This window comes from Coenobita brevimanus, chromosome 87 (assembly GCF_032717465.1).
Source record: "Coenobita brevimanus isolate Jiangsu-jjx chromosome 87, ASM3271746v2, whole genome shotgun sequence".
Taxonomy (NCBI): Eukaryota; Metazoa; Arthropoda; class Malacostraca; order Decapoda; family Coenobitidae; genus Coenobita; species Coenobita brevimanus.
Genome location: NC_137040.1, coordinates 8,710,276 through 8,724,641, shown reverse-complemented (window position 1 = coordinate 8,724,641; position 14,366 = coordinate 8,710,276). Strand labels below are relative to the sequence as shown.

The window sequence follows — 14,366 nt, the reverse complement described above, 5'->3', positions numbered from 1 at the left end:
TGGTGCCTCTAAGCAATATCATTCAGCACAGAAAAGACCTCCCATACTGAAAGGGTTAAAGGTCTGTTCTCAGTTCATAAGTTATACTGTGCAGTATCTACAACAGTTTTGCTTCATTAAATACTCAAAGACTGTACCTGTTAAGGTTGTGCTGCTTTTGATGAACCCAGTTGTTTTCAGATCTCCAAATCAGTTTCATGCCTTTATTTATTTATTTATTTATTTTATTATTTTTTTTTTTAATGCGAGGAAGAAGGAACCAAAGGCCGCGAGCCCCCAATTATTGTTCCCTTCAAGAGAAAAATAAAATACAAGAGAGAGCCAGATTCAAGATCTGATCATTTTGAAATCCTTGGACACACTGCCTTTGAAAGACTAGAGATCATAGGAAGCAGGAAATACAGACAGAGGGAGACAATTCCAGAGCTGACCTGTTGCATAAATGAAGGACTGGGAGTAACGGTTAACTCTTGCTTTAGAGAGTTGGACAGAAAAGGGATGAGAGTTCGCTGCTAGATGGGTGCTATGCGCCCATTGTTGAGGTAGAGGAATGAATGCAGACAGTTCAGAGGAGCAGTGACCATTGAAGTAGCGATAGAAAAGAGATAAAGTTGCAACAGTGCGACAAAGAGACAGAGGTTGGAGTCAGTAAGAGGAGGAGAGTTAATAAGATGAAATGCCTTTGACCCCACCATATTGAGAGGAGCTGTATGTGGGGAGCCTCCCCACATGAGAGTTGTACTCTAAACAGGGATGGATAAAACCCGTGTATAGAGTCAACAGTTGGGCAGGGATAAAGAAGGAACGGAGTATACATGTATTCTGATGTATGTTTTGGTAAATATATAGAGGAGTCACAACATTCATAGCTACAGTACATGGTTTTGGACCTGAGTAAATAGTGATAGCTAAATGCAAAGGTTTGCTGTAATTTAAATGCTTCTTAATTGTAATGGGTTTATGGTTCTGGTCTATCAAAAGGGCATTATTTATTTTTTCTCCAATTTACCCCAACTTAACCTTATCAGGTTCTGGGCCGGGCAGATTATGTCTGAGCTAGAGTCAGCCACTCTCACACTGACCCACATCTGCATGGTGCGTTATTTTTCTTTGATCACTCTGTGTAGATACACTTTTCATGATAGAATGTTGTTTTTGATGTCATTTTAAAGCCTAATTGTTGTACTTTATCATAGTATGTTAAAAAAGGAGAACAAATCAAACAGTCAAAATGACAAGTTGAAGTTAGGCAAAAGCCAAAAATTTTATACCTTGCCATAGAAAAGTATTCAGCAAAAAAAATAAATAAATAAATAAAAATAATAAAGCTATATAAATCTTTTAAACCGTGCAAAACTACAATAAATTATCTTTACAATTATGTATAAATTATGGTTATTTCTGCCTCTTGTTGCGTAGTAAAGCGAAAGGAAAGAGTTGCACAATTTTTTTTTTAGTCTCTGCCTCATACTTGCTTCGCAATCTTTTTATTTGGTTGGTCAGTGTAAATACACATGTTATGATGGGATGTTGGTTGTGGTGTTATTTTGAACCTAAATAGTTGTAATTTATCATAGTATGCTCAAAAAAGGAAAACAAGAAAATAAAAATTCAAAATGACGAGTTGAAGTTAGGTGAAAATCAAATATTTTATACCTTGACTTTGAAAAATAATTTGCTAAAAAAAAAAAAAACTAATAAAGATATAAAAATCTGGTTTACACCATGGAAAACTACAATAAATTACCATTACAGTGATGTATAGATTATGGTTATTTCTTTATTTTATTACGCAATAAAACGAAAAGAAAAATGCACAATTTCTTGACTTTGCCACATGCAACATTCGCTTTGCAATCTTTTTCTTTAATTAGTCAGTGTAAATACACTTTTTATGATAGGATGCTGGTTGTGGTGTTATTTTGAAACTGATTAATTGTACATTATTGTAGTATGTTGCAAAAAGCAAAACAAAGAAAATAAAAAGTCAAAATGACGAGTTGGAGTTAGGCAAAAACCAAAAACTTTATACCCTCTCATAGAGAATTATTTAACAAAAAGTAAAATAAAAAAGATATATAAAACTTGGTTTAAACCATGCAAAACTACAAAACTACTGCCTGCCACATACGCTCTAGAGCAAGCATTTCGCGACATCATGCCCGAATCTCTTTGTTATGACACATAAATGAGGCGCCCCCTGCTGAAGTGATGCAAGTGACACAAACAAAAAGTCGAGAAAACACCTTTTGAAAGTTGGCGGGCTGGCTCACTCCCGCTTGTCCTTGCCTCACTTCACCTCTAGAGCAGAAGTGAAGCAGGGAGCAAATCGGTGGCACTAACCTCATTTCCAACTCTCATAGACTATTTTCTTGGGTTATTATTAATCTACTGATAATACATGACCCCTTGAAGCAGATGGCGCTTTTGTACCTTATATTTTAGGTACCTCCATACGATCTCACTTAACGTACGAAGATTTGTCTGAGTTTTATCGCCAGACGCCTCAATCCCGTTTGGGGTGGCCACAAACAAATCGCCTCCAAGTCGCCCTGTTCCCAACTCGGAGTTACATGGATAAAAAAATGGCATCCTTTACCTGTTAATAATCCTGTTGTTTTAAACTGTCTGAATAAGTGGCTGATGAAGACTGAAGGCCTACCAAAGCCATTGCGAGACAGTGACCCTGATAATAATATTACTGAATGTAATTGTGCTTTGTCTTATTACTGTACTACTTCGTCACTTAATAATATGTTCTTGATGTCAATACTTAATAACTCCCTCTTCATAATACAGTGAATATTATTTTCTTGTAAATTAAAAAGAAATAGGTAATGTAAAACTCGTAAGGACTTTTCAGAATAATATTTTTCTTTTGCTTTTTACTAAAAAAAAAAAAAAAACTTTTCTTTCATATTATTATTATTCTTATTTTTTCTTAACACTAACTTAACACTAAGGCTTTCTCTTAGGTACTTCACTTAATTATAGCCATAGAACCCCCTTTGGCACGTGGGGTCAACACTGAATAATATTTTCTTGTAAAAGAAAAAATAGTAGTTAATGTAACACTCGTAAGGACTTCTCAAAATAATATTTTTCTTTTATGTAGACACGTACACACAACTTGATTGTAACTAAAAAAATAATGACTTTCATAATAATATTACTTTTTTTCTTAACACTGGCTTAACGCAACGAACCGTACACGTCAGAAAACCACACACAAAAAAGAAAAAAAAAAAATGGTAAACCAGTTGATACAAAGCAGGAGCTATGACTGAGGGCCCTGCTGCACTCTCATTGGCTGGCGGGCACCATGATGTTAGTGTGCTGATTGGTTGGGCACCTCTCCTGGGCTTTTGCCTTACTACAGACCGGAAAGTAACGTCGTGCAGCATTTCCTCCAAAAATTCGTGGCTTTGTGTAGGATTATGGGCCTTATGACCACACCACTTCCCTGAATCACTTTGGGAAACCTACCTCACATAGAGCTAATATCGTACTACTCGATGCAAGTGAAAACTAAATTTCGACCGAGGTGTCACTTGCATCACTTCAGCAGGGGACGCCTCAAATATGATTCATGGTGAATATTTTACAAAAGGATCATAGCCCCTCATGCATGATATGCGAAGTGAGTCAAAATTGTGTTGGGCTGGAGGAACCGATTATGCACTATGACATGCTTGTCAGTGTTGATCTGAAGGAATGCCGATTAGGCAATTTTAGACAAAAATATTCACCAAAAGTTAAGTTTTAGCATGAAGTGCATGAGTCTTTGCTGCATCATAGGGGGGGGGTCTGTTTCAAGGCCAACACTCAAATAGTTGGCTTTCTCTCAGCTTTCAGTGAGGGGGAGGGGAGGTGTGAGCGCGCGATTTTTTGCCGGGTTACTCAGAAACTATTGGTTATATCAAAATTCTGAAGACATCACATGAAAACTTGTGAAATTCTGTATATATAAACATGCACTTAACTCCAGGCAAATTATTGCAGTAGGGTGTTGGGAAGTTATTTTCACTGTGGAAACACATTATTCTTCTCACTGCATTTCGGTACTTTCAATGTATTTTTACTCATCAGATTTGTGTGTTTTTATTAGCTTATCGAATAGTATAAACATCGGTAAAAATGATGGTATACGGTTAATATCAATATAACCAATATCTGGGGTAAATAAAATCCACGGGAATGTTTTCCTTTGTGTGTGAGTCCAGGCTGCCGTCGCGGCATTTTCTCTGATCATGTCGCACAAACTTAGAGAAAACTTAAGGTACGTGAAGGGGTTACAATGACGCATAAACGCGTTATCAGAATCTCTGAGGTTGGATTTGCAGTGATGCGAAAATGCATCATTGGAATCTCAAAGGGTTAATATAAACCTATGGTACAGATTAGAGACAGCTTGTTACTATAGTACTTGAAAACTGTCTGACATTTATCTTGTATAATGGATAATTCTGTTCATCCTTCAATTCTCACACCACCATTATCTTCAGGGTTGATGTCTGTACTGAGTGAGATACGTGTCCATAATGACCTGGGCCACCCTTTGTGCTGTAATCTGCGTGATGGTGACTGGATGCCTGATTACATTGTAGGCCGCCTCAAGCTTGAACCAAGTACTCAGCGTTTGGCCACTTGGCTTGAGGTGTGTTTCTGTGATTTTCTTCTGTTTTGTATTTTACTCTGTAGCTACAAAAAATGTCAGATCTGGGAAGTAGGGGATCACAGGAACTTCTGGTTTTGGCTTCTAATCATATTTGAGTATTTTTCAGTTTCTTATGTTCTGTATTTCATTATCCCTGTACCAGTATACTGATGTGTAAGTTTGGAGTGGAAGAGAGTATTTGTGGTGCATAACTTGATTTTAGTACATATTTGTGAAGTGACAGTTTCATTCTCTCTGGGCAGGCCTTATTCACCCATTACCTCCTTCACTTGCTTATCAGCTTTCACAGTTGAAGTACTTGGTAACCATCAGAATTTCCCTTTCACTCATTCTAGAACTGCCTAATCTTAACTACATTGATCAGAATTTTTCTGTCTCCCTTATTTCTCATCAGTTGTAAATTTTGCACACCCAAACATTTATATTTACATTCTCCTTATCTTCACTCAAATGGTTGATGCTGTCATTCGTAGTTGTCCCTCCTTTCCTTCATTTTGTGGGCATGACAGCATGTAGATTATTCAGTTTTGTGGCCACTCTAATTCACTTCTGTAGACCCCTCATATAGAGTACTCCCTGTGCATCATGTCTCTGCTATTCAACTCTCACTGCTTTAATGGTGTGGTTAATTTGATCTGTGACTACAGGAGATGTTTGGGTCACTGAAGGATGTGCCACGCTACCTGATCCCGGCGTACTTTGACTCCATTGTTACCAGCATCTACCTCACCTTAATAAACCATGCATGGTCACTCATGGGAGAGTAAGTTCAGCAGTAGTTTTTCCTCGTTCTAGAAATAGGTATTGATTATTAATACATCACACTGCCGAGAATATTTGTTTAAAGGCATTTTTACATAATTATTATATAAACTTGTCATGTCAATGTACTGTAATGCTGCATTACAAGAGGCATCTTAGTTTTTTCTAATATACACTTTATATACAGCAGGATGTATAATATAATTATTTTATTTTGGGTGCTATAGAAGAACTTAAATTTGTTAAACCTTTGGGTGCTAGGAACTTTCCTGCTAAAAATTGTCTGATACAGTACTAACAAGTAAAATCCTCCAGTTTAGCACTGAGGCTAGATATATTGATCAATAAATAAAACCCCATTTTACATTGCAGTCAGGCTAAATTATAACTTGGATTGCTGTGAAAAGGGTTAAAAGAAAAATACAAACTTTTAGCCTAAGTTATGCTTTAATATTGCTATATTTACTGTATAATTTTTATGTCCACTCATTTAACTGTGAAACAGTTCACACCTAGATAAGTGTGAATGTTAAAGTGAATCAGTATTATCTGACAGAACATTTGTATCTGAACACACGATCCTTGAGACTTCTGTTGAAAATGGTTTAAGATCCTTAAAAATACTTCCCAAGATTCATGTGGTTATATTAATGAAACTGAGTATGAAAAGATATCAGTCTGACAGTTTTTTTATGTGATCGTCCTGCATCCTGTAATACTGTACAGAATGTACATGTAGTCAGCAGCAGTAGAGAAAGGCTAGACTTGTGCTATCAGTATCACGTGCTTCAAACATTATCACCCTTAATTTGGGCTTACCTATGTCTTCATGCTTTGTTTTTATAGTATTGCTCTTGTAACTGTCTCACAACCCGCATCTCTCTCTCTCTTCATCAGTTTTGTGGCTCAAGGGTCAGATTTTGTGAAGGCACTGAGTCTTTGTTCAGTACAGTTCAGTGGCACGGTCAAGTCTGCCCTCCTACCTCCTCTCTCCCCGTCCCTTGCCCTACCACAACCACCCACAGTGCCTGATGGCTCTGGGGGAAAGATACAGCTCTCGTCTACTATTGCTGCAGGTGAGTTGACCATTGACTCCCAGGATTTCTGTTGATCACACAGAGTTGTTGGGTTTTGGCCTAAATAGATGCCTAGATGTACAGTATTGAAGAAAGGGTGATTTGAGTTAATTTTTGAAGGACATAATTGCTAGGGTTTCTTGCAGTTGAACAAAATCTTCTGCTGTTAGTCTGAATAAGTATACCCAAGTGTACCAACTGCAGCAAATGGTCAGCTTGTGTGTGGTTCACTTTCTCTCTTCTCTCTCTCTCTCTCTCTCTAACCCTGTCACAACAAAAACTCATAAATCGATTAGATTAGGCTATATGGCTAGCAAAAAAAAACAGATTAAGAAATAAATAAAAAGTATAATACTACCAGAGGGTGGATAAAGCTCTGATCTACTGTTGCATCACAGTCTCATTCACTTTTTACGATTTCTCTTCCATTTCATCCCTTTGCATGTAGACAGTCATATATGTGCTTCCCAGGATGTGCTAAGCAGTAACAGTATAGCCAGCAGTGCAACAGTATGTGTCGCTGCCTCTGTCTGAGACCACAAACACTAGTGAATTATACTACGGTACCCTTCACACCTCAACTGTTGTCCATGTTTTCATTGAAGAGGCTGTCCTTAACCCTGTAGTTGGATTACAGTATTTATTTTGTTGCTGCTATCTTCAGTCTGTTCCATCATCTTAAGATAAAGTTTTATACTGGATATGTTATTTATGGCTATTATGAACCAGAGCATATCACTCTTAAGGTGGGGGGGTGGGGGAAATCACGTGGTGATAAGAATAACAGAAACTCATATGCTGAGACTTAATGGTTGATTTGGTTTGGTTAGGCAAAGTTTTATCAATTTAATTTAGTTTTACAAGTTAGGATGGAGTAAGTACATTTTCTGTTGATTAGGCAAGGTTTTGTTTCATCAGCCTGAGTTATACTACGATAAATTTGTTCTTTCTGATATCGGTGTGTAATATGCCACCAATAACCAAGATTTTTGTGTAGTCTGTTTTTGCCTTTCAGTAGCTGAGATTGTATTTCCTGTGAAGATAACTATAGCTGCTTGTTTGTTTGTCTCATCCTTTATTTTACTGATTTGTCCTCATTCACATAGAAATGATGGATCATATGTAAATTTTTAAGCCATTTGTGTGTATGCTTGTACAAAAATGCTGGTGACAAGGTAAACATACCACCCCTTAGCAAGACAATATTTTTTGTCCTGACATATTATTGTACAATTTTTGGTTTACAGTTTAAACATTTTTGTTTCTACCTCATGCTCATTTTCTGGAAAGTGCACATTATAGCAGTAGTTTCAGTAAATCAGGATTTTTCATCATATATCAGGATACTGAACATCCTCATATACTGTATACCAGTGCTGGGCAGGTGGGCAAACACTTGCGCAAAGCGCAATGGCGCACCATTGCTCTCCGGTAAATATCGTTTGTGCATTGCGCACTGCACTAGACCGTGTGCAATATTGTGCTTTCACACATGAAAAGGCAGGTGTGCAAGTGCAAATTTAGTTGCGCTTGCACAATTAAATTTGTGCTTGCGCACCTGTACTGTGGATTGTGCACTGCACAGTCCAAGGGACACATGGTCTTAGGAGCTTCCCGTATGTCTGGACAATGGATGGGGGAGGCTCGGGTGGGTCATGAGGGTTCTGCTGGGGGAAAGCTAGAGGGACGGAGGGTAGTAGCATTTCTTAAAATGCTTCAACAGAGATAATGTATTTTAATATTTTTAAATTATTTGTAAATAATAATGAATTAAAAATAAATTATTTATTAAGAGTAGCATATGCAATTCCTTGCAAAACGCATTAAAACATATTTAAATCTAAATATTCACAGCCTAATCATTTATTAGGCTGTGGATATTTGATTTAAATAAGGTTTTAATGATTTTTGTAAGGAATTACACATGCTATTGTATATCTATATTGAATTATTAAATAAAATGTCTTGCAAAAATGCAGATAAAAGTAAAACTGGCAACATCACAGCCTTTGCTTCCCTGTCCCTCCTCTTTGCAGCCCGCTCACTCCTCAGTTTGAACTTCCACGAGTGAAAAAGTTACTACATGACAGTATTGTGATACCAACTCTAATGTATGGAAGTGAAGCTTTGACCTTGTTGGAGGGACAGAAATCAAGAGTGAGAGCTGTGGACATAAATGAATTACTTGAGAGGAGCATGTAGAGTTACGTGGAGAGACAGACTGACAATTGAGGAAGTGAAGGATCATTGTGATGTGGATGTGATACGAAGCGTTATGAGAAACTCGCTGTGGTGGTTTGGTCATATGGAGAGGATGGAGAGTGAGAGACTAATGAGGAGAGTGTATGTGTATGTGAGTGAGGTGGAGGGGGGGAGAGGGAGGCCAAGGATGAGTTGGAGGGATGGAGTGGAGAAATATATGAGAGAGGGGGGTGTGAGCTGGGAGCAGGGCAGTGAAATGACGGGGGACAGGGTGACATGGAGGTGATTTGTTGCTTGTTTGTGGCCAGTGGCCACCCCTTACAGGATTAAGACGTCTGGCAATTAATAGACAGACAGAATAATAATAAATAAAAGTATGCTAATTTGTTTAAATATCTCAATATTTTACAGTAATTCCCACAAATATATGCAAATGGTTTGTGCTAACACTTCGCGACATTGTGCAAGCTAACTATTAGATTGCACACGCACAAATTACGAATAATAGTAATAATGATAAATAAAAGTAATTAAGTATGCTGTTTTATTTAAATACCTAAATATTTTACAGTAATTCCCACAAATATATGCAAATGGTTTGCGCTTGCACTTTGCGACATTTTGCAAGCTAAATATTTGTCAGATTGCACATTTGCACTTGCGTAAGGTAGTGAACTGTGGATTGCACATAGTGCTTGCGCAAGGTCCTTCTTCATTTGCGCTGCCCACCACTGCTGTATACAGACTAACCATAGTGATGGCTTAAGGACTTTGTCTTCATTATTGACAAAAAAAAAAAAAAAAAAAAAAAATCTAATATTCTGAGAAAATTCTAGCAAGTTTTGGCACCCTTCCTTTGTCTCTGTGCAAAGTATTATCACATTAAGAAATGTGTGTTTTAAAATTGCATTTTTGTACACCCATATCAAGCACTAGAGTGCAACTTCAGCACTCGACACACATCATGATATAGATTTTAGCAAAATTTACTTAGAAATCCTTTTTTTTTTTTTTTTTTTAATAAATAATCTAAATATGGCATCTTTTTTTAGCCTCAGCTGCATACTGTACAAGTAGTGCAGCCAGGGGCATGAGAGAAATAGGGTGTGTTGCTCAATGCTCCGCAACCTGAAAACTTTGGCGGTCGTTTAGGAGAACTTGTTTTTAACGTTTGAACTTTGTTAGCTCCTAAGCTAATAAAGCCAGAGAAAAAATAAAGCTACCACTAAATTGACCATAAAATATACTATAATTTTTTTTTTATTGGAATGTTTGTATAATGATATGTTTGGTGTACAGAGCTTGCCAAACATCCAGGAAATTGGTACAATAGGAAAGTTAGATTTTCATCAAAATAAAAAAAATTCACTGATACTCTTGTAATGCAGATATAATAAAATGTATTAGAGAAACTGTACAGCAACTCTTTATGATTAGTTTGCCACATAGCAAACCAAATTTTATGCATTACTTTAGGAGTCCATTAATTTCTTAGATAATTTGAAAATTTTGACATAAAATCTCTAAATAAGAATCTAAACAACCAAATTTGATGAAGTTTATATACAAACAATCCCTGACATAGGTCAATTACTGATGAAAATTGCATCCTCCTAGCCCTAATAATTTAGGGGCAATATTTTGAAAAAGACAGTCCCCTTAATGGCAAATATCTGCGTGAGTAAATTGATGCTGCGATATAAATAAACTGGATGCCTTCACTTAACATCAACATCTGACACCCGCAGCCCTCACATGCCATCCACAATCACCACATTCATTTGTAGACTTTTATAAAATGACCAGTACCTCTTGTAGTGATGTTATTTACTGTATGTATTTATTATTATTATTTTTTTTAATCAGTAAATATTTCACAACCATTGTTGATACTGTACTACTGGTACAGAGGTGCGTATTGCGAAGATGTATAGTAGACTGCCTCTTATCCAACTGTGCTGCCGTAAATGATATAATAGAAAGTTATTTTTTCATTTATAATAAGGTGTTTCTTCAATTTGTCGTAGGCCTGCCGCACTTCTCCATTGGATACATGCGCAACTGGGGTCGGGATACATTTATTGCTTTGCCTGGGAATCTCCTCATCACTAGCAGATTCCAAGAGGCCAGGTAATGTGCTAAAATATTTACATAGATATGCATATTCAGTCTGATCTCTCTTTATCTTAGTCATTAATGAGAACTATAAGTTTGCATACTTATATACTGTATCTCTGTCCAATTTAATGACCTAAAGTTGTCATCTCACCATGTGATCTCTTGAATGCAGAGCTGTTATGAGAAACACAAGAATGTGGTGCTAGTCATGAATTTGTTTTTGGAAAAATGTAAAGCTGCACTGTTATCATATCCTGCCATTGAACAATGGGAAATAGGACAAAAATCTCTGCAAAGGGCAAGCTGTAGTTAATGTACCCTATCTTAGAAAACAGATGCTTTGTAAGAAAAATGCTTATTGATATTTGCCAGTAATTATGTTGTTATTCTTTCATTTGTGGTTAGGTGGATCATCCTTTCATTTGCTGGGACTCTGCGCCATGGCCTTATCCCGAATCTACTGGATGGAGGACAGAAAGCCAGGTTCAATTGCAGGGATGCAGTTTGGTTCTGGCTTCAGGCAATACAGAGGTTAGTTGATATAACGTATTGCTATACAGTTACTAGCTTGAATAAAAGTAAACTAACATTCTTCAGCTATCATTGTGTCTTGCTCTCCATATTTCTCATGCCTCCCTGAGTGTCAAAAGTCCCCTGACTTTTTTAATTGCTTCATATTGCTATCATATTTAACTTTCATATAACACCTTCCATTGTCACAACTAGCAGAAAAATGTCACCAGACTATAGTGATATTATAGTTGGGGTCACAGGTTCTCTCTCATAATCACCTGCATGAACTTGATATACAGACCTTTCTTGCTTGAGGCTTAGTATCAGAGAGAATCATCTGCTGGCAGAGGGACAACCCTCTCTCAGCTTTGAAATACTAGCTAACAAAAGGATGGGAGAAGAAGAGGTGAAAAATTAATTGAACCCTTGACTCTTACTGTACTTTAACTCTGTCACTCTTTCACCATAGTGACTTTAATTTTACTAGTACAGGATGATAAAGTTCAGTTTAGAAGAGATGTTGTATAGTGAAGGGTGTGATGGAGGTTATATCAGATTCTTTCAGTTCAGAAAGTCTCTCATAAACTGAACAAAATCAGCATATCACAAAAATGAAATATGATATCGTCAATTTGAAGGGGTTAGGCTAATCATTATATGAAAAATTCTTAATGCATCAGAAATCAGCTGGCAAGAACACCAGAGTTACCCATAAGTATTTTGAAGAGCAGTTTCCAGTTAGATGGTGTTTCAAACTATGTACACACGAGACATGTTTTGTTTTAGCCCATCAGTTCGAAGGCCTCACTTATGTATGGATGATTGTGTGGCCCATTTCACTGGGAATATTGTTTTTTAGTGCTACTTTGGTGATTGCATCTGCATCATAGCTGTGTAATATGCTGGTAGGTTCTGTGGTATTATTTCTTCTGTATTCCCTAAAATGAAATGCTTTTATGCTTTGATGCACACACTGTTTACAATGTTACATGATCCTGTTATTTCACAGATATGTAACTATGGCACCTGATGGTCATAACATTCTCAAAGACAAGGTCTCTCGCCTATTCCCTACGGATGATTCACCACCACAGGAGCCTGGCAAACACGTATGTGTACTGAATGCATTTGTATTTGTATTTAAGTGATGGTTTCTTATAGTGTTGCTGCATGGATATATTCTCTTTCAGGGCCAGATTTAGACGTGGTGAGGCCCTAAGCTGTGGGTAGCTTTGAGGCCGCTTTTGGCAGTTACGAGAATGAAGCTATGTAACAACTGAACTTGACAAGAATGCCCCCAAGATGCATAACAAATCTATGCAGAGTGGGTAAAGTAGGTTAAATAATTCCATCCAACCATCATCCAATCCTACGTTGCTCCATGAGGAGCAGAGGAGCCCAGGGCTAGGCAAGATGGTCCTGACATTTAAGATGAGAGTGACCAGCCTCACTCATCCCTGAGTGGCATTATGCTAGCAATAAACCCAAACCACCCCTTGGATATAATTTCACTGGCTCAGTCCGATTAGAGCGCCATAATTACCCACTAAACCACCAGGCACCAAAATTTGGTTATATGATTACCACCCAGCATTGTAAATGGTTTCCTGGTGTATAGGAAACCATTTGGCATGTCACTCAGTGTAGAGTCGCCCACAGGCAGAACAAAGGGGAAAGGATGAACTAAACAAAGACAGAAGAGGAGTGTAAAGTCACCCGTAGGCAGGTCAACGAGGCAAGAATGAAGGAAAATAAGACAAGAGGATGGAAGGAAAGAAGGATGGAGGAGAGGAAAGGGTAGACACCTGAGAGCAGCACTACATCAAGTGAGTGGATGGTGAGTGCCCCCATCTACCACAAATTACTTACATATAAATTATAATAAAACTGAAACATGAAAAAGTAATTTAAAAAAAAAGTAAATAAAATTTGAGAGGCTCCTTCAGACTGTGAGGCCCTAAGCTGTAGCTTGTTTACCTTCTGCCTAAATCCTGCCCTGCTCTCATTAGAAAAGAACTCCACTGCAGCAGTATATTCATTATATGCTTAACCTAAAAGTTTTTATTTTGGGCACCCTAGAAGTGCTTCACCGTTAAGTTGTTCGTCTCCACTGATCTGGAGAAGTTTATCACAAGAATTTATATATGGATACAAGCTTGGTAACCAGCTATACAGTAATTATTACTATGAAACAAGGACCCCAACTACAAATATACACGAGTCCAAACTGAAACTCTGACACTATTATATGTCATATTTCACCCTTTATTTTTCTGTTCCTGCATTACAAGAGATTGGCACCAGTTTATGGATAAATAGCATTCACTTCAGGAATCCACACATATTGGTAAACCATGGTTCAGCAGAGGGTATTCTGTGCACCCTTAAATCTGCCAGTTATTTGCAAACAGTTGATGTACACCGTGGGAAAAAGGAAGTCCCACTTGTGTTGTTGTTGTTGTTGATCAGCCCCAGTCTATTTGACCATACGGACTTAACCTTGGGCAAACAGCTGTCCCATGCAGTGAACCAATTTTTTCCTTTGTGGTTGACTGCACCTTGCCTTGGTATAGGGCAGTGTGTGGCAGTTTGGTCCCTGGTGGATGCCAGGTTTTGTCTGCCCCCACCCATATGACAGGGGCACCATAGTAGACTCCACTTCACCTTGTGACCTGGTTATATATTACCACCCACTCTTTTAAATGGCTTCCTGGGTTACAGGGAACAATTATATTTGTCAGTGAGTGTAGAGTCACCTGAAGTGGAAAGAAGAGTAATAAAAAGTGACAGGCAGGAGAGGAAATAGAAAAAAAGGAGGGTAGATGAAGAAATAGAATAACAAAGGATGAAGAAGTAGGTAGCACTACATGAAGTGAGTGGATGATGGTCACCACCACCTATCACTGTTGGTTGTGTAGTTATTACTTGGAGGACTTGTGATGTTCTAGTTATCTGTAGAAGCTTGTAATTACATTTGACTCTGTTGGTAGTGCTTCCCAGGTTATATGAAGATGGAC

The 14,366-nt window shown here is 37.7% G+C and overlaps 1 protein-coding gene across 1 annotated transcript in view; it reads left to right on the top strand.

Annotated features, from left to right (window-relative positions):
- The window catches only part of LOC145410973 (uncharacterized), a 170,611-nt gene that overhangs the window by 124,910 nt on the left and 31,335 nt on the right, over positions 1-14,366 (top strand). Inside the window, exons 23-28 of the mRNA XM_080281029.1 lie at positions 4,506-4,657; positions 5,326-5,441; positions 6,338-6,516; positions 10,746-10,848; positions 11,242-11,367; positions 12,359-12,458. Coding sequence (XP_080137155.1) covers positions 4,506-4,657; positions 5,326-5,441; positions 6,338-6,516; positions 10,746-10,848; positions 11,242-11,367; positions 12,359-12,458 — 776 coding nt within the window. The remainder of the gene's footprint in view (positions 1-4,505; positions 4,658-5,325; positions 5,442-6,337; positions 6,517-10,745; positions 10,849-11,241; positions 11,368-12,358; positions 12,459-14,366) is intronic.